The sequence below is a fragment of the Bos grunniens genome, chromosome 10, assembly GCF_055505025.1.
Source record: "Bos grunniens cultivar Pamir isolate PY7600 chromosome 10, Bosgru_T2T1.0, whole genome shotgun sequence".
Taxonomy (NCBI): domain Eukaryota; kingdom Metazoa; phylum Chordata; class Mammalia; order Artiodactyla; family Bovidae; genus Bos; species Bos grunniens.
The window spans coordinates 25,556,012-25,580,728 of NC_141174.1; the positions used below are offsets into that span (position 1 = coordinate 25,556,012).

A 24,717-nucleotide genomic window follows, 5' to 3' on the forward strand; every position below is an offset into this window, starting at 1 on the left:
GCACATGGCTTATCATTTCTTAGATCCTGGACAAGAATATCTTCAGTACCATGCCTGATCCAGTCACAGCCAAAAAAAGAAATAGGTAAAAAGACTGTGACCAGTACAGGGTCTCCTGAAGCCCCCTGGCCTCAGAAGCTGGGACCAAGATGTGTCAGGAATTCAGGGAGATGATGATGTTTGCAAGGGCAGACGAGACCAGGGGCATGAAGGTCATTCTTAAGGTGCAGGCTGTTCTATCCAAGGCCACCTTCAGAAGGCATCACCAAGTTTAATGTTAACCAATGGGGAACTGGTTAAATAAAGGATAGTACAATTACCAATTATTGTATTGTTTGTATAATTGATATGGAAGGTCATCAATAAAAGGAAAATAAAAATACAAAGGGGCATAAAGTTGTATAATCTACTATTTGTGTAAAGAAGGAGTGAAAAGAATGGATAACTTTATATGTTTGCTTATAAGGCATACATTTTCCCTAAAAGATAATGAAACAAACCAAATAATGTTGATTTCCCATAGGAAAAGGAAGTGAGTGGCTGGATGGATGTCTGATGAAGGAGGGAGGATTTACGTTTTTAGATGTGACTACTATATATTCAAAATATAAAAGTAACACCATTCTTAAGTGAGGGAGAGGTAACTATCATTTGTTGAAAGTGTATCAGGAACTTTGCAGGTATTGTCTAATTTATTTCTCTCACTCTTTTTGAATCCTACTTCTTATTTTTATATGTATTTTTAATTTATAAAAGTAATACATAATGCAGAAAATCTGAGAAACTTACACACATATGAAAACAAACAAAAAATCCCTAGCTGTAATCCCAACTACATTTAGAGATAACTACTGTACATCATGAGAAATGCTGGGCTGGAAGAAGCACAAGCTGGAATCAAGATTGCCAGGAGAAATATCAATAACTTCAGATATGCAGATGACACCACCCTTATGGCAGAAAGTGAAGAGGAACTAAAAAGCCTCTTGATGAAGGTGAAAGAGGAGAGTGAAAAAGCTGGCTTAAAACTCAACATTCAGAAAACGAAGATCATGGCATCTGGTCCCATCACTTCATGGGAAATAGATGGGGAAACAGTGGAAAGAGTGTCAGACTTTATTTTGGGGGGTTCCAAAATCACTGCAGATTGTGACTGCAGCCATGAAATTAAAGGACACTTCCTCCTTGGAAGGAAAGTTATGACCAACCTAGATAGCATATTCAAAAGCAGAGACATTACCTTGCCAACAAAGGTCCATCTAGTCAAGGCTATGGTTTTTCCAGTGGTCATGTATGGATGTAAGAGTTGGACTGTGAAGAAAGCTGAGCGCCGAAGAACTGATGCTTTTGAACTGCGGTGTTGGAGAAGACTCTTGAGAGTCCCTTGGACTGCAAGGAGATCCAACCAGTCCATTCTGAAGGAGATCAGCCCTGGGATTTCTTTGGAAGGAATGATGCTAAAGCTGAAACTCCAGTACTTTGGGCACCTCATGTGAAGAGTTGACTCATTGGAAAAGACTCTGATGCTGGGAGGGATTGGGGGCAGGAGGAGAAGGGGACAACAGAGGATGAGATGGCTGGATGGTATCACTGACTCGATGGACATGAGTCTGAGTGAACTCCGGGAGTTGGTGATGGACAGGGAGGCCTGGTGTACTGTGATTCATGGGGTTGCAAAGAGTCGGACACGACTGAGCGACTGAACTGAACTGAACTGTTAAAATTCTGGTGCAAAGTCTTTCACTGGTATAGTTGTTTTTATAAAAATGGAATCCTATTGAGTAGAGTCCTGAGTGTACAGTAGAAACTAGCACAACACTATCAAGCAGCTATACTCCAATAAAACATTTTAAAAATGTCATGTCACAGAGAACAGACGTGTGGTTGCCAAGGAAAGGAAGGTGTTGGGGAGGGAATGGCTAGGAGTTTGGGATTAGCAATGTAAACTAATATAAATATAGGTTGGATAACCAAGGTCCTACTGTGTATCACAGGGCACTACATTCAGTATCCAGTGAAAAACCATACTGGAAAAGTATGTATATATACAGCTGCTGTTGTTCAGTTGCTCAGGCATGTCTGACTCTTTGAGACCCATGGACTGCAGTACGACAGACTTCCCTGTCCTTTACCATCTCCCAGAGCTTGCTCAAACTCATGTGCATTGAGTCGGTGATGCCATCCAACCATCTCATCCTCTGTCGTCTCCTTCTCCTCCTGACTTCAATCCTTCCCAGCATCAGGGTCTTTTCTAATGACTTAGCTCTTTGCATCAGGTGGCCAGGGTATTGGAGCTTCAGCTTCAGCATCAGTCCTTCCAATGAATATTCAGGATTGATTTCCTTTAGCATTGACTAGTTTGATCTCCTTGCAGTCCAAGGGACTCTCAAGAGTCTTCTCCAACACCACAGTTCAAAAGCATCAATTCTTTGGTGCTCAGCCTTCTTTATGGTCCAACTCTCACATTCATACATGACTACTGGAAAAACCATAGCTTTGACTAGATGGACCTTTGTTGGCAAAGTAACATCTCTGCTTTTTAATATGCTGTCTAGGTTGGTCATAGCTTTTCTTCCAAGGAGAAAGCGCCTTTTAATTTCATGGCTGCAACCATCATCTGCAGAGATTTTGGAGCCCCCAAAATAAAGTCTGACACTGTTTTCACTGTTTCCCCATCTATTTGCCATGAAGTGATGGGACCAGATCCCATGAACTTCAGTTTTTTAATACTGAGTTTTAAGCCAGCTTTTTCACTCTCCTCTTTCACCCTCATCAAGAGGCTCTTTAGCTCTTCTTCACTTTCTGCTGGTGTCATCTGCACATCTGAGGTTATTGATATTTCTCCTGGCAATCTTGATTCCAGTTTGTGCTTCACACAGCCCAGTATTTCACATGATGTTCTCTGCATATAAGTTAAATAACCAGGGTGACAACATACAGCCTGATGTACTCCTTTCCCTGTTTGGAACCAGTCTGTTGTTCCATGTCTGGTTCTAACTGTTGCTTCTTGACCTGCATACAGATTTTGCAGGAGGCTGGGAAGGTGACCTGGTATGCTCATCTCTTTAAGAATTTTTATACACACATATATATATAACTGAGTCACTACACTGTATGGCAAAAATTAACACAACATTCTAAATCAACTATGCTTCAACACAATTTTTAAAAATGCAAAAAAAGGAATACCAGTGTTCACTGTTCTGTAATTTGCTTATCTCACTTCTCACCATAACATAAATATTTTCTCATGTCAACATTATTCATGTATAATTTTAAGTGGATGCATGATACTATTTAATATGGGGATATCATAATTTATTTAACAAATTCTCTACAAACACTGTTGGAAACATTCTTTTATATGTATTTTTATACATAGCTCTGATTATTTTATAATCCTCATTTTTTTTTTCCAGAAGAGCTAAGTAACTCTTTAAATTCACATGGCAAATAAACAGTGCATCTGAGATTAGCATTTGGAATATCTGCCTCCAAAACTGGAGTCTTTTCTGCCACTGCCTGGGTTCTGCTTACTACACAGCAGATTTTCATGAGCTGGTTGTATGGAAATGTTATAAGTGTTGTACTGTTCCAGCAGGAGACATTTGAATCAAACATGACAGCTTTCCAGAGGTAAGGAAAGTAAAACTAGATGTTACGAGAGCTGTGCAAACCTCTGTTCTCAAAGATGAGACATGGGGAAGCTATCTGTGCAGTGCTATCTGCTGCCGTGCTATCCTATGTCAGTGCGGCATAGTCACTGCCTTCTCCTAAAATCTCCTCTTCAATGCAGGAGGGAAGTCTGGGCCTACATTGCTGAGGATCTTTCTTCCTAAAAGGTTCTGGCTTATATGCTGCCAATGAGAAATGATTATGAGAGATTAAGAGAAGTAATTTTTGTTTGGTGGCAACTGGGGGCAAATATATAGGCAGATGGAAGAACTAAAGTTTGCATTGATTTCTGGGCAAGTTTCTGCAAATCACCTGCTTTGGAAATGCGAGCAGTGGAGGTGGGAAGTGGCTTCTTTGAGAGCCTGGCACATTTTGATCTTGTAACCTCCAGCAGTGTTTTCCCTGACCTTCACTTCTCGAGCTTATCCAAAGTTAGTCTAAGTTTCTAATTCCCCATTTTAAACCCTTCCTACTTGGAATAGCAAGAGTGGTTTCTGTCTTCTGACCATCCGTCAGCAAGGCTTTAGATTATAAAGCTAGTGTGTTCTTTCATTTGCCACTTCAGGTCACTTTTTAAATATATTCTGCTTCTTTTTTTCTGAAAAAATTAAAAGAGCAGTTAACGTGTATCAGGAAGCTCCCCTGGCGGCTCAGTGGTAAAGAATCTGACTGCCAATACAGGAGATTTGGGTTCAACCCCTCGGTCAGGAAGATCCCCTGGAGTAGGAAATAGCAAACCACTCCAGTTCTTGCCTGGAGAAGTCCATGGACAGAGGAGACTGGTGGGCTACAATCCATAGGATCGCAAAGAGTTGGACACAACTGAAGTGACTCAGCACTTTGCTGTACATCTGAAATTAATACAACACTGTAAATCAACTATACTCCAATAAAAATAAAAATATCTTTTTTTGTCTTCTGTTCTATCTCTAAGGCTTAGAACAGATGCTGAGCACATAATATACATTCAATAAATATTTGTTCAATTGTTTCCAAAGTCCTTCCAGATACCACCATGTTCTTGGTCACATTTAAAGTAACCAGAGAGCACTGTTTTGCTGCTCACTAGTACACACACTGGCAGTGGGGATTGTCAACCACTACCTTATTTATGCAGGACTAAGGGGAACAAGGAAGGGGAGGCTAGGGAAGGTGAGGTGAGGTGTGAAGAGCTCTGGGCCATCAAGCACACCCAGCCTTCCCTAGCAGTACCAAGGCCTGCCTTATTAATACTTAGCCCTGCATTATTAATCACATCAGTGTCTTAAGAGTATATTTCAAGAATTAAAACAAAAAAAACAATTGTTCCATCAAAGCTTATTACTTTTTTATTAGTGGCTTCTTCCACAAAAATGCTTGGGATTGGCTTTTCTGGGCTACATGGCATAGCCTTAGTCTGTGAATTGGAGGAATGCTGGGTTCTAGGAGACATTTGGAGGGTAGGACCAACTCCAGGATAACTAATAAAATCTCAGATAGCCTGGTTTTCTTAAAAATTGGTTTTGTGTCATGACTCAGAGGGAACTGTCTTGGAACAGTTGACTTTCCACTTTGACTTTCCAACAGTTGTCTTGGAACCCCTTGCTGGAGGGGTTCCAGGTGGGCTTGGAAGGCTTGGGCCCAGGAAACCATGAGACTGGAGAAAGGGACGAAATAAGTTAAAAAGCTGGGTAAAAACCACCAGAAAAGAACAGTTTTGGGGCAGAACAATCAATCAGCTGGGCAGGTATCTTTTCAGGGGCAGGGGCAGGTCTTGAGGTATCTTGGATGTAAATTGCCTTGGTACGGGAAGCATGAAGCATGATGGACTTGATAGGCTAGGACTTTCTCCTCCTGGCTCCTGAACAACTTCTTCCAGGTGTGCAGCCTCCCTGGAAAGCCAGGATGAAATCACATCATCAACGTTCAGGGCTGAACAATCCTTCTTCCCCGGGTAGGCCTTGAGGTGAGCTGACAGGGGCACTCAGCTGCCCTGCCAGCGCACAGGCCCAGAGAGAAGCAGCCTTGAGAGGCCAACTCTGTTGGTCAGTTGTCCCTCATCCCAGCGTCTCTTAATTTTTAGGTCTTTCTGCCCTTTTCCCTTTTTCTGCCACTGCTAGCTCTATGAGTGTGAACAAGTTACTTACGTTCCTTCTCTGAGCTACAGCTCCCTCATCTATATAACAGTGCATAAATATAGAGCTCATGGATTGTTGTGTGGACCAAATGAGATGTGTGTAAAGCAAACAGTAGGTACTTAATAAATGAGTGGCGGCTGATGGTGATGGTGATAGCAGGCATAGAAATAAGACAGAAGGGGGCTGTTTGGCAGAAATGACCTTAGGGTCTTCCTGGAGGCTCACAGCCTCAGGCCACAAGCAGCTCTTTGCATCTAGGCTGCGGACACAGAGGTGTCTGTTTGTGCCACCACCACGATGCCTACCCCCTTCCTCCTCCACCATGTGTGTGCTATGCCCTGCCCTGTCTCACAGCCTTTCCTCTCTACCCCATTTCCCTATGAAAGCAGCTGAAGACGCAGATGTTATGGCCCCTCTGAGCTCAGTCTAATTGCCAAGCTCATAAGTGCTCAGCACCGTGCTGGCAAACGAGGCAGTGGGGATGCATAATGTTTAAGCTCTGGTATATTAATAAGGAGACATGGCCAAGTGATAAACAAGCCAACTCAAGAAGAAAAATAATATTAGGGAGGATAATATGGGAGAATAAAGGAAAGACTGAGGTAGAGAAGCAGGGAGGAGCGGAGGAGGAGGGGGGAGGCCGTGCGGAGCTCAGCTTGCTTCAGCAGAAGCCTGCACGACAGTGGAAAGGCACAAACTCAGGAGTCAGACCGTTTCAATTCTGCCTCAGCCATGTCAGCTATGTGACCCTGGAAAAGTTTCTTAAATTCAGCCTTCTCACCTAAGAAAACGGGTCTAATCAGAATATACCGCCACTAGACGGCTGTGGGAATTACGTGTTGTAAAGAGCCCTGCAGGTTCTGGGGACATGGCAGGTGCTCAGCACATGTTACTTTCCTCTGCTCTCAATTCCCAAGCCTCACACTCAAGCCCAGAAGAGGCGCCCCAGATGCTTAACCTCAACCCTATCTTGGGACAAAGAGAGGAGCTGAGCCTCTGCAAAATGAGATAGGTAAGAAAGCCAGGAGGCCACTGCCAAGTCCAGACAGAACCAAGCCTGCTCATCCTTTCAAGCAACCCCCAGCCCTTGGTTACAAAGATGGATAAAAATGTAGACTCTATCCCAAAGGAGGCAGAGGTAGGGAGGAAGAGACAGATACATAACCACAATAGCTATAGAGGGAGTAAGGGTTTCACTTATTTATGTATCCTGACTTCAAAGAATCTGCTTTATTGTCCCTACCATCGAATGTGATTCAGAGCTTGGGAAAAAAAATCCTGACGGTTTCCCCAGAGATCTGAGCAAAGTGCTTCGAAAGTCCAGAGAATACTGAATTTTGCTTAGGAGAATCAGGAGGCATTTGATCAGGGTAACAACAACGATGAGAGCTCATGTCTATCAGTGTTCGCTGAGCACTAACATGCCGGGTGCCGAGTGCTTTACACATACTAACTCATTGAAGCCTCAAAACAGCCTAACGAGGGAAATAATATTCCTATTTTACAAGGATAAGGCCACGCAGTTTCAAAGTGGCAGGACTTGAAGCCAGGGGATCTTATTTTGCTTCCCAGGTGGCACTAGTGGTAATGAGACTGCTTGCCAATGCAATGCAGGAGACTTAGGAGATGCAGGTTTGATTTCTGGGTCGGGAAGATCCCCTGGAGGAGGGTATGGTAACCCACTCTAGTATTCCTGCCTGGAGAATCTTAGAGGAGCCTGGCGGGCTACATTCCATAGGGTCACAAAGAGTCAGGAGGACACGACTGAAGTGACTTAGCACATGGTCTTATTTTAGATCCTACATTCTTAATGTCTATGCCAAATTGCCTCTCTGAATCTTGCAGAATAAATATTGTGACCATTCTGATATCAAGACCAATTTCCTATCCTCCCACTGGAACTACACCCTGACCAATGGAGATCAAACCATCCATCTATTCTTCTCATGTTCACTAAGTACCTCCTCTACGCAAGGCATTGTAAGACTCAGAACTGTGGGACTTGTAGAGGGAGCAGCAACCCATGGCCCCTTTCTCCACCCATGAGCTCTGTTTTGCTGTAATTTCCCTTGGATCCAGAGCCTAGAGAGTGGAACTGGGACAGTCAGCTGGGCTTCTTTCCACTTCTGTTCCTGGTGGGCAGGAATGGTGGGACCTGAGAGGCACAAAATGAAAGACGGGCTCAAAGGTTTGGCAACTCAAGGAACGTCCAAGGATTTTTTTTGTTTTTTGTTTTTCCTATTTCCAGAGTGGAACAATTCTCTCCATGCAATCTCACATGAGCAGACAAAGTGAAATTGCTGTGATAGAAGCTGTTAGGGGTTTTAGATACCCACTCATTTAATATTCTCTGTATCTTCTCCTATGTTCTCAGGTGACTCCTAAAGCCTCTCCATAGAATGCAGTTTAAAACCCCTGTCCTACCCAGCTTGATGGTACCCCCTTCTCAGCTCTGCTGGCTGTTGAGGACTGGCAGCATCTGCAGCAGGCAGCTGAGGTCAGGAAGCAAGGCAGTTATGAGTTACTACTGTCATTTGGAGGTTTAATGAGCATTAACGATTCTCTGCCCCAACATATGCCCTGAACAGCCTGGGAAGGAGGAGAGACATAGGTTCTGGGTTGGGATCAAAGAGAGAGAGAGTCACAAAGGGTGGGCCAGGTGGGGCCTGTGGGGCAAGTAGGGCTTATGGGTGGAGCAAATGGCAGACATGTTCTCCTCGTGGAAAATCCAGGAGAGGTGAAGGTTGAGAGGAGACGGAAGGTAATTATCTCGGAGCAATCTGGAGTGAGTGAAACCCTCACACTTGGTTTTATTCCAGGTGATCAAGGATCCCATCATTAAATTCTGCCCATCAGGACACCATTTAGAAGGGCAGGGGAAGAGCAGACTTTGGTTCTTTTCTGTTCTGCATACTCTTTCCCAGAATGAGGGTCTGGCACTGCTTCTATTGGTGATACATCATGCTGCTCAGAAATGATTAATACTTCATGCCAGTATTCATTCCCCACGGGGAGGTCCAAAATATTTAGGCAGTATTACAGGCTGGTACAGAGACAGAGCTTGAGAGTCAGACCTGAATTTGAATCTTGGCTTTGTTACATAATTTGTTTGACGTAGGCAAGTTACTTATTCTTTCAGTTCCCTCCTCTACAAATGGGAATACTAGTTTCTCCTTTATAGGGTTGTTTCATGGAATAAGTGAGTTAATACATATAAAGCACTTAAAACAATACCTGGCATATAATGGTAAACAGTAAATGTTATCATCAAAGCTAAAAGGCCCAATAACTAAAAGCCCTCCCTTCTATGTCTAAAATAGCTAACCTGGCTGGCCAGATTAATGGCAATTCAAAGCTGTATATATATACTTTTTAAAGCACGATAAAGGCGTATCTCTCAGTCACATCACAGTCTACCGCAGGTTCATCAGCAGTGTGTGGGAGGTGGTTTTGCTCCATGAAGTCACTCAGAGGTCCAGGCTCACTCACCTAGACTCCATCGTCGCTTAGGAGCCAGAGTTCTTCACTAACTTGCATCCAGCCTGGAGGCTAGGGATGACAGAGAGCCTAGAGGATGGGCAGGATTAGGCTCACACTTGGAAGGGCCTTTACATTCTATTGGCCAGAACCTAAGTCACATGGCCTGCCTGCAAAGTGGAGTCTAGCAAGGAAGGCAAGCTAGGCTTGGAAAAAGATGAGATGTTAGGAGAGCGCTGGGCCAGTCTTTGCTTCATTTTTCAGCAATTTTTATATTTAATTCAGATATTCATAAAAAGTTTTCATATGGAAAACACTGAACAAAACTGGAGAGAATAGTATAACAAAGCCCCACGACCACTCAGCTTAAACAGCTTTCATCTCACGACCAGTCTTGTTTTATCTATACTCCCACCCAATTCTCCCTTCCTCCTGTATTACTTTAAAGCAAATCCAGGATAGTGCTTCATTAAATCTATAATTTCAGCATAGTACATTTTCAAGCACTTACTATGTGCCAGTCACCATGCATGCACTAGGAATATGATAATGAATAAGATACAATTTTTGCCTTTAAGAAGCTGCAGCTGAGTGAGGAGCTTACAGACTAAAGCTTATTGAGATAAGCTAGACTGAATCACAATAATAGAAAACAGGACTCTTTACTTGGGAGGATACATCCTCTAGCATGGGCTCAAAAAAAAAAAAAAAAAATCACCCTTGAAACAGGCAAAGTGACCACAATAACTAATAAGCTTATTTCCCCTGACGACCTTGCCTCACCAGTGGTTTTCCATAAGCATCTTCCCTCTTCCTTGAGAAGCTGCTCCTCTGAGAGCCATTGTCGCTTAGGAGCTCTGTAAATCAAGGGCCATGAGCTCACCTGTCAGTAGGGGAGTCTGATCATGGAGTGGCTGCCGAGAGAGGCTAAGAGAGGCCCTTTCTGGCCAAATCAGCTCCTGGGGCTTCCACTAAGCAATGACCTCAGGCTTTAACTCTGTCTTTTCTTGGAGGTGGGAAGGATAAGTGGCCTCCAGGGGTTAAGAGGCAGAATCTTAATCAAAAAGATACTGAGTGTTGACAGCTCTGCTGGCTCCAAGCTCTCTCTAATCGGAGCTCAGGACACCTTAATGGGTCACTAACCTTGCCCCAGATGTCCTGCCACATATCATTGCCTGTACACCAGTCATTCAGCATGCCAGACAAAGCCAGGAGTAAAATACCATCCTTATCTTCCACCTCCTTCAGCTCTCCTACTGTGCAGAAGGCTGGAGAATGAAGTTCAAAAGCAAGTAGGCTTGGAAATTAGACAAACCATCATTAGGTAAAACCTACATTCAATATCAAGAGCATCCCTGGTGGCTCAGACTGTAAAGAATCTGCCTGCCATGCAGGAAACCTGGGTTCAATCCCTGGGTTGGGAAGATCCCCTGGAGAAGGGCATGGCTACCCACTCCAGTATTCTTGCCTGGAGAATTCCATGGACGGAGGAGCCTGGCAGGCTACAGTTAATGGGGTTGCAGAGAGTCGGACACAACTGAGTGACTCACACACACACACATGCAATATCAAGCTTCACATTAAATCAACGTTTCCATATATATATGTAAATTCCAACATCAGCTTCAGCCACAGAACTGTCATCTGCATGAGACTGTGCAGCACATCTGGGAAGACTGTTTCTGCTCAGAGGTGTATCTTGTGAAGCACAGAAGGCAGACAGAATCACATCCAGAGTTCTTTCTGCATGGAGATGCTGAGTAAGTGAGAGTTAAAATAGTCTTTTATTATAATCCAGCATCTCTGTGTGAGCGCAGAGGGCTGAGCTGGGAATCCCACTCTGCAAGGACTTGCCCTCCAGTGGGCGCAGACAAGCAGAGGCAAAAGCAAGAGTGAACCCAGCAGGAACCTCCAGAGCACAGGGGCAGTCTGCTGCCCGTCACCTCTCAGCATCCTCCCTTGTGTCACATGCCCATCTATTTCCTGCTTGGGATATGAATAGAGACATGGACTTCCCTGTAGCTCAAACAGTAAAGAATCTACCTGCAGTGAAGGAGACCAGGGTTCGATCCCTGGGTCGGGAAGATCCTCTGGAGAAGGGAATAGCAATCCACTCCAGTATTCTTGCCTGGGGAATTCCACGGACAGAGAAGCCTGGTGGGCTACAGTTCTTGAGGTCACAGAGTTGGACACGATTGAGCAACTAACACAGAGAGTGAATAGAAAGAAGTATGGAACGCTAGTTCCAAAGCCATCAGGGAGAACTTGGTAGGGGAAATTTATGTTAATTAAAGACCATGGTTAATTATAAGCTTCCCCTTAGTGTAAGCCTGGATGATCAAACTATCCAATAATCAAATATGCTAAGGATAAATGGGGTCTGGGTCTCACAGTTTGGCTCTTCACAGAAGAAGGGCAAGATTGCACAGAGCCTAGAAGAACAGACTGAAGAGTTGGCCCTGGATTCAAGACTTGGTCCTACCTAGCCACCCACCAGTCACTTGCTTTGTAAAGAAAACAATACGAAAACAAAAATCTCAGTTTGCCAGGTTGTAGGAGTACCACAAAATGCTGTCAGTTGTTAAGTTTTCTTATAATTATAAAATACTTAAACCATTTAAAAAAACTATTCAACAATTTATAACAGTTACATTTAACCAATATTGATACAGCTCCTTGTGATATTTCTTGAATATGGAAATTGTTATTTTACTGCACACTACTTATACCCAGTACCCTCTGCCAGTGAGCAATGAATTACTATATCATATAGCTTTCCCAATCCTCCACTGAATATCTTATCAAATTTTTAATATAGATGCATTGAATTTTTCATCTAACCCATAAAGATGCTCTAAAATGCCTCAAATGCCAAACAAATATTTTTTTATGTGTGCCATCTTGTGAAAAATATTGGAAAGCATTGATTTAATCTCTGAATGTTTCCTCATATGTGAATAATAGTACATATAGGGTAGTGTGAGGATGAAATAAAATACATAAAGTACTAGAATAGTGTCTGGAATATAGTAAATGAATAATAAATGCTAGTTATTATTTTTCCTTTTCTTTAAAAACAAGGATAATAACACCAACCACAATGGCTAATGTGACGATCACACGTGTGAGATAAAGCAGGTTAAGGGCTTAGTCCCACATAGCTGTGACGATCACGCATGTGAGATAAAGCATGTTAAGGGCTTAGACCCACATAGCTGTGATGATCACGCATGTGAGATAAAGCAGGTTAAGGGCTCAGTCCCACATAGCAGGAGGCCAGTAAACGCCAAGGACCACTAAGTTACCCGTGCTCTAATTATTCAAATGTACATAACTTTTTTTATTAGGCTGTAACTTTCCAGTGCAGTTCACATGTGTACGGCTTTCCAGGTAAGACTGTAAGTTCTTTAAACTAATTTCATAGTCACTTATCATAGTTCTAGAACTATACTAGCTGTCCAAAAAAAAAAAAAATGACTAGAGATCGATTTTGCAGAGCTGTAAGCCTTTACAAAGCAAATTCATGTCTACTCTTCTTATTTTCGCAAAACAACGACCAACAGCTAACTAACCTACATTTTAAAGGTAAGAAAATCAAGGCCTAGACAGATTATGCAGCTTGCCTAGGGGATCAGCAGGTTAGGTCCTGAGCTAGGGGCAGAACCCAGGTCTGTTGACTACAAGCAGAGTTTCCTTTCCATCTGGCACTGGGACTGCTGCTTATGGCTATACAGAGGGAGCAAGATGCATATTGTAGACACTGCAGATTTGTAGCCTTACATAATTTTCCTGGCAGATAGCGGTAAGAGTTTTGTTATACAAATAAATATTTACAATAACTGTCTACAGGAGCATCTTCATTAATTTGCACAAGGGCTTCTCAGGTGGTGCTAGTGGTGAAGAATCCGCCTGCAATGCAGGAGATGTAAAGGACTCAGGTTCAACCCCTGGGTCAGGAAGATACTCTGGAGGAGGCATGGCAACCCACTCCAGTATTCTTGCCTGGAGAATCCCTGTGGACAGAGGAGCCTGGTAGGCTACAGTCCACGGGGTCACAAAGAGTTGGACACAACTGAAGTGACTTAGCACACATCTTACAGATTAGTGGAGGGTCTAATATACTACTCCCACAGCTTCCCAGGTAGTACAGTGGTAAAGAACCCACCTGCCAATACAGGAGATGCAGGAGACGTGGGTTTGATCCCTGGGTTGGAAAGATCTCCTGGAGGAGGAAATGGCAATCTGCACCAGTATTTTGCCTGGAAAATTCCATAGGCAGAGGAGCCTGGCGGGCTACAGTCCATGGAGTTGCCAAGAGTCAGATACAACTGAGCACACATATACACACACTATACTACTTCCACAATCAGATTTTCCTCTGATGACTCAAACAGTATTTTGGAATATTGAGCTCCCCTGGATTATCAACTTGAAGCTAAAAGACAGGACTGCTTAGAGCAGGGGTCAACAAACTTTTTCTGTAAAAGGTCAGACAGTAACTGTTTTAGCCTTGTGGGCCACACAATCAGTCTTTGTCAGAACTTCTACACTTCGCTCTTGTAGTCTTTGAAAGCAGACATAAACAATATGTAAATAAACAGGTGTGTCTGGGTTACAGTAAAATTCTACTTAGAAAAAAACAGGCTTGAGGCTATAGCTTGCCAATTACTGACTTATAGAACTCTGGTTATCTGAATTATCAGTGAGAATTTCTTTTTTTCTAATTTTATTTTTAAACTTTACATAATTGTATTAGTTTCTTGAAAGAGCATTCAGTTCAGTTCAGTCGCTCAGTCGTGTCCGACTCCTTGCGACCCCATGAATCGCAGCTCTCCAGGCCTCCCTGTCCATCACCAACTCCCGGAGTTCACTCAGACTCACGTCCATCGAGTCAGTGATGCCATCCAGCCATCTCATCCTCTGTCGTCCCCTTCTCCTCCTGCCCCCAATTCCTCCCAGCATCAGTCTTTTCCAATGAGTCAACTCTTCACATGAGGTGGCCAAAGTACTGGAGTTTCAGCTTTAGCATCATTCCTTCCAAAGAACACCCAGGGCTGATCTCCTTTAGAATGGACTGGTTGGATCTCCTTGCAGTCCAAGGGACGCTCAAGAGTATTCTCCAACACCACAGTTCAAAAGCATCAATTACCTGAACAGATCAACAGATGTGTCCTCAACAGATGTGAAGCCAAGACGTGAAACTAGAGTTATCCAATTTCAAACTCCTTCTTCTTTAACTTGAACACACACATGTCCTTATCCTTGTGTGGTCACCCACCTGTATATGGTGATCAGTTGTTAGGTGTCTGCACAGTTACCAGTGTTTATGGATATTACTTTAAAATAATGAGGTAGGTCAGAAGGGACTCACACTCGTTTTCTTGAATGGAAGGAAAAGTCAGATCTAGTCCAGAGGGGGATGTCACCTCCACTCTTGGCCTCCAAGGAAACACTTGACTTCCCAGTTCTTTTGGCTTTTGTTTCTACAAATTCCTCTTCCCTTGACTTAAGATGAAAATAAAGCTGTGATTCTATGAAAGAAGCTTTACTAGCAAACAAAGGTAGGAAAGAAAACAAACAAAAGAGGAGTTTCTAAATTTAAACAGATAGATTTACAAAGCCTGTTGTGTTACATAAGAAGTTGTCTCTTGATTGTAACTGAGATCCAGAAAAAGACCCAGTCAGCTGGTCTAGCAAATAGATAGGCCCTTGTTCTTCTTTGCTACCAGATTAAGCCGTCCAGTCTTCTAACCAGGCAACTTCAGGCTGGCACCACTTATGACCCGGATGGAATTTCAGTCCCTACAATGTGACTATAAATCAATGACCATTTTAGAAATTTAGGGCCGGAAGGAACTTGGAGATTATCTAACCCCTGTTACACGCTTGAAGTTCCGTTCAGCATTCAGTTCTGCTTGGACGCCCCTGAAAGGACAGGGAACTGTCATCTAAATTAGCTTGTGTCATGATCAACAGCACAATTTATCATAAAGTTCTTTCACGTGTTGAGCTACTCTAATATTGCTGCTTCTGCACTTTGCAGTCACATGAAAAAGTCTACCTGCCGCTTCACACAGCAGCCTCAGCAGCACCTCAGCATGCTACCATGGAGTACCCAGCACAGGATTCAAAGTGACATTCAAGATTCCAATACCTTCCTTCTGGAGACTTCTGTTTTTGAGAGGTAGGGTAGAGTGGGAAGTGGTGTCACAGCACTTTTATTGGCAATTAAATTCTCTAAGTCTTTAGTTACATCTACAACAGGCTGACCAGAAGCACAACTGACCTTCTAGATCTAAGGATAAACCATGTTTGTAAGCTGTACACTAAGTTAAAAGCGAAAGTGTTAGTTGCTCAGTTGTGTCCCATTCGTTGTGACTTGCTAGGCTGCTCTGTCTATGAATGGCAAGAATAGTGGAGTGGGTACCCATTCCCTTCTCCAGGGGATCTTCCAGACCCAGGGAGTAAACTTGGGTCGCCTGCATTTCAGGCAGATTCTTTACTATCTAAGCCACCAGGGAAGCCCATAGAGTATGTTAAGTGCTCTAGTATTTATTATTCAATGCAGTGATTCTCAGCCCTGAGTATATGCTAGATTTACCTTTTAATTTCAATTTTTAAGCAACTTTTAGGGACCTTAATTCTCCCAAACAATATAATTTGCTATTGTCTCAGTTTTTAGTCACTAAAACTTATGATTAATAATGCAAAAAGAATAGTGGTAATAGCTCACATTTGTTGAGCTTTGTGCCAAGCACAAGCTGAGAGATTTTCATGTGTTAACTTGTTTAACCCTCAGAAAAACGTTATGAAGTAGTTATGTACTAGTAGTATTTTCATTTAATAGATGGTTAAGCAAAGGCACAGTAAAGTTACTTGCTCAAGGTCACAGTGCCAATAGGTAGAGGACCCAGGATTTGAACCCAAAAAATCGACAGAACTCATACTTTTAACTACATCACATTGTTCCCATCACTGTCCTTTCTCAAAGCATTAATAAACTATGTGAACAAGTCCGCCTAGAGCTCTATTACAAACCAGCAGACACTGAGTTAATCAAACCTTTTGAATAAATGCTCATGTAGCCTCAGCTGCTCTACTTTGTCCACAATAACAGTTACTGCCAAGCTGAAATCCTAGAGACAGTATGCAGCAACACAGCATTCCTTGAGTGGTTAAAAGCCAGGCATTCTGCATTTGCATCCTGGCTCTGTCACAGGCAAAGCTTCAGTTTCCTAGTTAATAAAATGGAGTAATGATAGTACCTACTTTATGATTATGGTGACCATAAGTTAAGTACCTGGAGAAACCCCAGGTACACAGCAAGTGCTCAATAAATGTTAGCTATTATTGTAATGCTCATTACTCCAAAGTGTATGCAAAGTAAGAAATAGGATTAGTCTGATACGTCTGGTTTTTACATAGTTATCACTGTTAACTTTTTAATAATCTAGTTTGAAGCCTTACTTAGGACTTGTCAAATTTATCAATGTGTATGGTGGTAGTCTCTCTTCTCGTTTTTAAAAACAAAAATATCTGCTCATTTTCAAGCATTTACCACCTCTTAGTTCACCATACTTTCTTAAAGACTACCAAAAATCCCCGTAAAAATACCCCAGAGTCTGCATCCGGCATAGATTAGGGTGTTATTGACAAGTTCCCAACCTCTCTACACCGTGAAGCAGAGACTTGAGGCATGCTCTGACATCCTGATGTTTGGATGTAATGGAGAAGAACGGCAGGGACTCCCTGAGGTGGCGGCTCAGCTGATGGGCTATGGAGTCATCGCTGGTCTGTGAGCCTGACTGCAGGAAAGCAAGACCGGTGGTCAGGGCAGCTGGAACACAGCCAGTGAGGACCCTCAAGACCAAGTCTGAGAGGGACCCAGGGTTTGAGCTATCACAGCAACAGCTGTCTTCAGCACGTTAAGTTACTTCTGAGCCCAGGACGAGAGCCAGCCGAGCAAACACTGCCCAAGAATTAGGACATACACAGCAACTGAACGTGAAAGCACTGTACAGCTGTTAGCCATCTGAGCAGTCCTTTCCAGAGACAGAGTCCTGACATGAGCACTTTCCACATCTAGCCCAGACGTGGTAAACTAGTGGACCAGGGACTCAAAGTAGCCACTGATGTCTCTTCTATACTCTTTAGTGTCTTACATTTTTTTAATTAGATACTAGTATTTGAAATTTTTGTATAAAAATAGATTTGGCTTCTCTTGAAAAGCAAGAACCTGGCCACATTATGCCTTAGCACAATAATCTGCTGAGGCTGAGTAGTAGCTACCCAATTTAGACACATGGAACCCAAACAGACAGTAACATTTACAAACTCTGATTAAATCCAAACAATTCTGTTCACAGATGAAGAAAATGGAACTCTGAGAATGATGTGACATTCAATGGCAGAGACAAAATGGAAGGCCAGTTGTTCTCAACCCCAGTTCAGAGATTTTCAGTATTACTGATCTTTCCTCTAGAGAATCTGAGGTACAGGAACGTATCAGCTCGTAGGCACTATGACAGGGAGAAACAAAATGGAGAACTGGTCTTCTGACTTTGCACACACTTAACTTCCCTTCATTTTCTGTGCTGGGCAGAAAATTCTTAGGGGCTGCAATCCACTAGGGAGCTTAAGACTAGCCAGAAACCCCAAGTCCCAGTATTCCTCAGACTGCTGACCACACCCACAGTCCAAACTATCTGTGCTCTCTGTACAAAGCAGTGCACATTCCCAGCCTCCACCAGATGCTCTCATGCCCAGCTGGGCAGTAAACAAACATGCTGCTTTTTCTTGGTTAATGGCCTTTTCTCTACCCACGCAGGCAGTTAGGGAACAACAGCCTCCACAGGACACTGACTCAAAAAAGGAGGAGAGGTTACAGTTACAGATGACAGGTCAGCAGGAGCTCTGAACTCTCTTCCTGGCTCTCTTCCCAAAACATCAAACGGTTATGGCCATGACCTTCGATACACTGCTTTTTAAAAAAGTGCAGGTTCTGTTCTGATTGACATTGTTTTTAAGCAAAGGATGCCCTGGCCACATTCCCCTTGAGTATAAGGACACTGATTTGTTAAAAAACCTTTGAAATGTTTAGCTTAAGTTAAATGCCCACGAATACACAGTATTAACAGCACCATTATATCTCAGATTCAGGCCTATATTACCTCAAATTGTCCAAGAGGGCTGATGTTCCCTTGTTATCTGGGAGACGCCAATGACAAAACTATAGTCTAAGTAATTAGCATAGGAACTGCATGAACAATGGAACAATAACAAAGGAACCACTCACATGAGATCATTTTCTGTAGACAGACAAACTCAAGATTGTCTTAAGAATAAGGAGAGGAAAAAGCAGGTGGCAACTTAACTGGACTGCAGATGGCAAGGCTGAACAGCTGATTAGGTACTCAGAGATTCTGACTTGTATGAAGGAACCAAAAATGAATGTACTGTTGAAGGGCAACTTCAAACATGCATAACGTCAGTGAAAGTTGAAGCCAAAGAACTTGCCGTGGCCTGCGTCTGCCCTGCCAAGGATCCTGGAACAGCTTCTTCCTGTTTCCAAGACAGAGACTGCTGTCAAGAACCAGTAATCGCCAAGGCAACTTCTCCTTCGTGCTTCCTTCTGGGCACTGCATTTAAAAAATTACCCAGGGTCTGCATCTGGCATAAATTAGGGTGTTATTGCCAAGTTCCCAAGCCACACAACTATTCTGTACAGACTATTGATCCTGGCTATTGTACAGCCTCCCAGGAGAACAAATGAAGTATCAGGCAGTTGGCTGTGGTCAAAGAGGACATGTCTGCTGCACCTCAAGTAAAAGAGATTTATTTTCACTGAGACAGAGGACATTCTTTTAGAGGCACCATTTAGATCCCAATACTTTTCCTGCTTAAAGAATACACAGTGATTGCATTCTAACTAAAAGATGATGACAATAATCACTCCGTGAGATAGCTTTTTAGATGTGCTTTTTCTCTTATAAACTCTCAAGCCCCTCAGAAGCTGAGGACATTCATGTTCTCAACAGGCTACGCTCTATATGATAGGACAAAACCTAAAGATCAGAGAGGGAAGCAACGAGTCTCATTCACTTGGGACACAAAGAAATCCTGGAAGAGGGCTGAGAGCACTTGGACAACAGGCATGGTCTCTTTAAGTTCAGCTCAGCACTAAATCAGACTTGAGTGGCAGGACCAGGAAGAACTTTTGTTAACTGTTTTGTCTTTAGTGTGCATTTCGCTGGTATCCAAATTCAATGAGACCAGGCTAATAACTTTGTTCTAGGTAAGGCTCTTTCAGAAACGGGTCTAGTAACAAGGAAAAGACCCAAATCTTTGCCTTGGCCACTTGATCCAAAACCATGCAGACTTTTAAAGAACCAGATTTTCATGGAGAAATTACAACAGTGATGAAGAAATGTCAGTCGTCCCAACAGGGCAGCCAGTATGGCATGTACTTGATGATTTGCAAAAACGTGGCTAAGAAAAGCTATTCAGAAGGAAGTGGTCAGCGGTATTCATTAGCCATTCACACCCGCAGGTTAAACAATTTGGTAGTTTTGTTTTTCTTCCTGCTTAAAGCTATTAAGGTCAGAATCTAAACAGAGACTCTTCCATCCCCCACCATACTTTTTCATTTTAAATCTCTGCTTCAGAGTTTCACTTCCTGTATGACAAAGTTTTAGCACCTACTGAACAGATCTTCCAATGGATAACAATGATCAACATTTGACAAAATACGAAAAAGCTACTCAAAGTCACTGAAGTAGCAGACGAACTCTGGAAAGAGACTGGAACTTGGAAGAAGGGAAAGGTACAAGATGAGTTTTCCATTTTTATGGCTTTTAGGTGGATAGAAAACTGCCATCTTTCTGGCTGAAGAAGCAGAGGACGTCACAGAATCAGAGCAATGACAGCTGCTGGAAAGTGAGGATGGAAATCTCAGAATACAGAAAGCCAAAGAAAGGGCTTCAAATTCTATGTGTAAAATCTACCCTCATCTCTAGTTGACTCCTAAACCCTATATGTATGGGGCAGACTCCAGGTAAAGATAAAATAATTTAGATTTTGTGCTGTTGCCCAAGACACCGTTTACAGTTTGAGTCCAATGAAGTTAAATGTCTGCACAAACAAAAACATCCGTGTTTTTCAGAGGAATATAACAGAATCTACAACATAAACACTTACAATATTCAAGATACAATCTAAATTTACTTAATATTTGAATAACCAGAAAAATGTGATTCTTTCTCTAGAGAAAAGACAAATAGAGACCAACTTTGAGATTAATTAGGTATTAGACTTAGCAGAAAAGGGTTTTAAAGCAATTGTAACAACTATGTTCAAGGAAGCAGAAGAAAATGAGCTCATAATGAATAAAAACAAGATATCTCAGCAGAGGAAATAAAAACCCATGGTTACTCATGCTCTGATGACAAGTGAGATGAGAATTAGAAAATAACTCGCATTTCAAAGTACCTCTGTTCAGCTGGAAATTTTTGTCTCAAATGACTTACTTGTACCAAAACTAAATTGAAAATTGCTTACTAATACTAAACAGTTAGATCTGGGAGACTTGACTGGAAAAGTACGAAGAATTTAGGGAAGTTTGGTGGGGATATTTTATACACAGGCATTTTCATTTAGAGATGACATGAAGGACAGGATTTTTTTGTCTAGGATTCCTAAAATTTAATACCAGGCCTGATACTGGTTCCTATATGGATCAAAATTTTCTTTCAGAAGGTAAAACGATGCTATGAAATACTCCTTCCAGGCATCTATAAAGAGGCAGACCGCTGAAAAGAGGAAGTGATCTTATAAGGAGAAAAGTGACGTTCAGAGAGAAAGCGTAGGGGGTATCAAAGTCTTGTCTTTTGAAGTGATTCTGATGTAGAATTACTAAAAAGAAATACCTGGATGAGATAATCCCAAATTCATTTTTGGTCTCATACCGGTTCCCCTCTACTTTGTTCACCAAACTCTATATACTGTTGGACACGCATTTCAGAAACAGAGCCAGCTTCCCAACACCACAGATTCCTGGTACTCTCAAAAGCAGGACATGATAGCAAAGGGTACAAAATCATTTCTTGGCTGAAATAACAGGACTCAACTCACAAAAAGTGACAACAGCCCCAATAAGAAAGAACAAGCCTGAAATTATTAGTTCGGAAATGGAGGGGATAGTTCCTCTGACAGCAAGGAGTACAATTATTTGATTAATTAAAACAAATAAACAAGGTCCAAAATATTCACAGTAAAATAAAAACTCCCAAAGAGTGTTCTGAGCAACTCTGTAACGTGCACCAACTACACTCAGTGTTCAGTGTTCAAATGGACCAATGACTCTCTGAGCTAAGCCATTCAATCCAAAACAGAAAAATAAAAAAGTAAAGCAGAAAAATCGTCAAACTCCTCTTTTTATCATCATTTTCCATTATAATGCTGGCTACATCATCATCTGATATAAAATTCTAGAAACTCCACAAAATTCCTCTTTTTAAAATTTATTTTTTGTTATCAAAGAGAATGTCCAGAAACATTGAGTACTAAAGAATCTGTTCATGGCATTGTTTTACAAAAGTTCCTAATGGAGTGTGAATATTTTAATTTCTGTTGTATCCTTCACTTATTAATGATGAGGTGGATGAACCGGTGCAATTACTTAAAAAAAAAAAAAAAAAATTCCAGACAAAAACATCCATTCTCATTCTGAATTCTGTTGACTGGAGTGAATTCAGTGGTTACAATACCACCACTGGCTAAGAATCAAGCTCCCCACAAGAGGGAACTATTCAAGTCATCTCATTTGGTCACACAAGTCTCTCAGGTATAGGCACCATGTTTGAAGTCTCACACAAAATGTCTGTGTCACTTAAATTACACAATGTGGCAGTGTTTGTTTCATGGGGACATAGTCTTGAAAGAAGGGGTAACGTAGAAAACAATCTGTTTGCATGTTATACGTGAGTACATTATTGGACTGTGCATGGGTTTACGGGCACTGTAGCCCTTGTTAAAGAGCAATTCCACCAATGAAGCATCTGTCAGATCCCAGCTGCTCCTGATGCTGAAGATGTTGACTAATTTTAACCACGGGCTGTTAGGTTGGGGCCTTCTTCATGTACTGTTTGGCTCAAATGGTTTGAACTGAGTTTGGTGGTCTTTCTGGTCCATCTAAGCTTTATTTCTCAGCCTCAGGGTACGTGGGGTACTTGACCGTTTCTATCTTCTCTCGAACTTTGTAGGAGGGATACAGGCCCGTCCTTCCCAGTTTTCTGTTGACACCTTTAGAATAGCCATCCCAGTGATTTCCAGCCACGCCAATGATATCTCCAGGTTCCATGGGGATTTCATCCGCAGTTCGAGGTTCGTGAGGATAAATAGCAATCTGGTTGTGGGCATTTTGGCCTCCAAAATAGTAGATGTCATCCAAAGAATGGAAGTTTGCAGAGGCATCGGGATGCAGCGTCTGCATGATCTCATAAGCAACTCGACAGACCTTGGGAAAGCATGAAAAAAAATCTGTTAGTACCTGTGAGATCGCCTTTGTAGCACTCTGAGAGCCCTTGCCAGAGACAGGGACTAAACTAGGACCAGGGCTGAGAGAATGAGTAGATTCTAGTCAAAGTCCATTTGCTCTCAGATGATGGTACAAAGTCATTCTTCATTTCTTTGCCTGTATCTTTTTTCTAAACATAAAAGACAATTACAATTAGGATCTGGCAGAGAAAAAAAAGGATATGTACATGTAGTGCAAAGTATTTTGAGAATAAACACTTATCAAGAGCCACAGAGTGCTGGGCAAAAATAACATAGTCTGTGCCCTTGGTGAACTTTAAGATTCAGGATTATAAACACTTTACACAAATGCTGCTGCTCCCTTTCTTTCATTCAGTGTTAATAAATCACATACTCTTTCCCGCTAACTTAGATCTGGTCTCAGAAACTCATGTAATTACTGACAATCAACTATTGCCAAACGAGCTAAAACATATCTGCCACTTCTGTTCTGAAGAGTTTTGTGTGTGATGTGTAGATAGCAGCAGTCTAGATTGAAACAAGATGAACTAGCTTTGGGGAAGGTGCATCTACCTGATGCATTTAAGGCTACTTAAAAGATTCCTCTGTCCAAAGAACACCTACCATTCTCACTGGATGGCAGCTGAAATGACACAGTCCTTGAACTTTAGACTTGCTAACAAAGGTAAACGATCTTAATGGAGGTATAACATTTTAAACAACTAACAAATATATTCATTATCTAGTAAATGGGTTTCAGAAACTTAAGAATAAGTGAAAACAAAAGAGAATACTATTTTACTTAGAAAATTCTTCCACTATATACTATGAACAGAGGACTCAACTGAAGTCAAATTTTTCTGCATCTCCACTTGTAGTTATCTCAGTTAATGAAGGTTTATTGCCCCTGCTACTGCTGCTGCTGCTAAGTCGCTTCAGTCGTGTCCGACTCTGTGTGACCCCATAGACGGCAGCCCACCAGGCTCCCCCGTCCCTGGGATTCTCCAGGCAAGAACACTGGAGTGGGTTGCCATTTCCTTCTCCAACGCATGAAAGTGAAAAGTGAAAGGGAAGTCGCTCAGTTGTGCCTGACTCTTAGCGACCCCGTGGACTGCAGCCCACCAGGCTCCTCTGTCCATGGGATTTTCCAGGCAAGAGTACTGGAGTGGGATGCCATTGCCTTCTCTGGTTTTATTGTCCCTATATCAATACTTTTGGACATATTTAAAATGATGCTAATAATAACTCTTAATCTTCTCAGTGGAGCAGTTTAAGGTACCCAGTAGTCCTTAAAAACTTTGGCATTCACAGTATCAAAACTGAATTCTTAAGTGTTATGAGTAAATAGAATCTAATTAGGTTAATGATCAACTTAAGTCTTTAAAAAAATCCGAATTTCAGGAACTGGAGGGGCACTTCTTAAATGCCAAATGTAATTTGCAAATAAAACTGAAGTTTAGAGAGTATTTTTAATTTTGCAGATAGGGACTAATTCTAGTGCTAGGATTTCAACTAGACATAGAACCAAGAGAATAAGTTTGCTTTCAAATCTGCTACTTTGTCAACAAACTAATTTTATATTGGGAATGTCACAGTATGACTGACATCACTGGTAGAATACTCAAACTATAACAAAATGAAGCAAAAAAGATTTTGAACTTGAACTTCATATTTAGTCAGAGGCCCATATAGGGTACGCAAAATCAAGTGAAGACTTTGGAAAGAATCTAAATAATTAAAGCAGCTCCAATAGTAGCAAAGTACAATAACAATGACAGAGGTTAATATTTACTGAGTTTTACTTAGTTTTTCTGTCGGCATTGCTTCCAAGGTCTAATTTAATTGTCAGGAGTCCCATAATATTCTATCATGTTTGTTTTATGGATGTCAAAGATCAGTTAAGGAAAATGGCCAG

General features: G+C 42.0%; 1 protein-coding gene across 33 annotated transcripts in view; it reads right to left on the reverse strand.

Moving 5' to 3' along the window:
• Positions 1-4,975: 4,975 nt before the first annotated feature.
• The window catches only part of FUT8 (fucosyltransferase 8), a 361,102-nt gene continuing 341,360 nt past the window's right edge, over positions 4,976-24,717 (reverse strand). For 32 of the 33 annotated variants that reach the window (XM_086320227.1, XM_086320238.1, XM_086320205.1 and 29 more), the window contains one exon: positions 21,772-22,782. In XM_086320227.1, the coding sequence (XP_086176353.1) occupies positions 22,465-22,782 (318 nt within the window). In that variant the 3' untranslated portion in view covers positions 21,772-22,464. Of the gene's footprint in view, positions 5,547-21,771; positions 22,783-24,717 lie in introns of those variants that run through there. The other variant, XM_086320236.1, reaches the window with a different exon arrangement.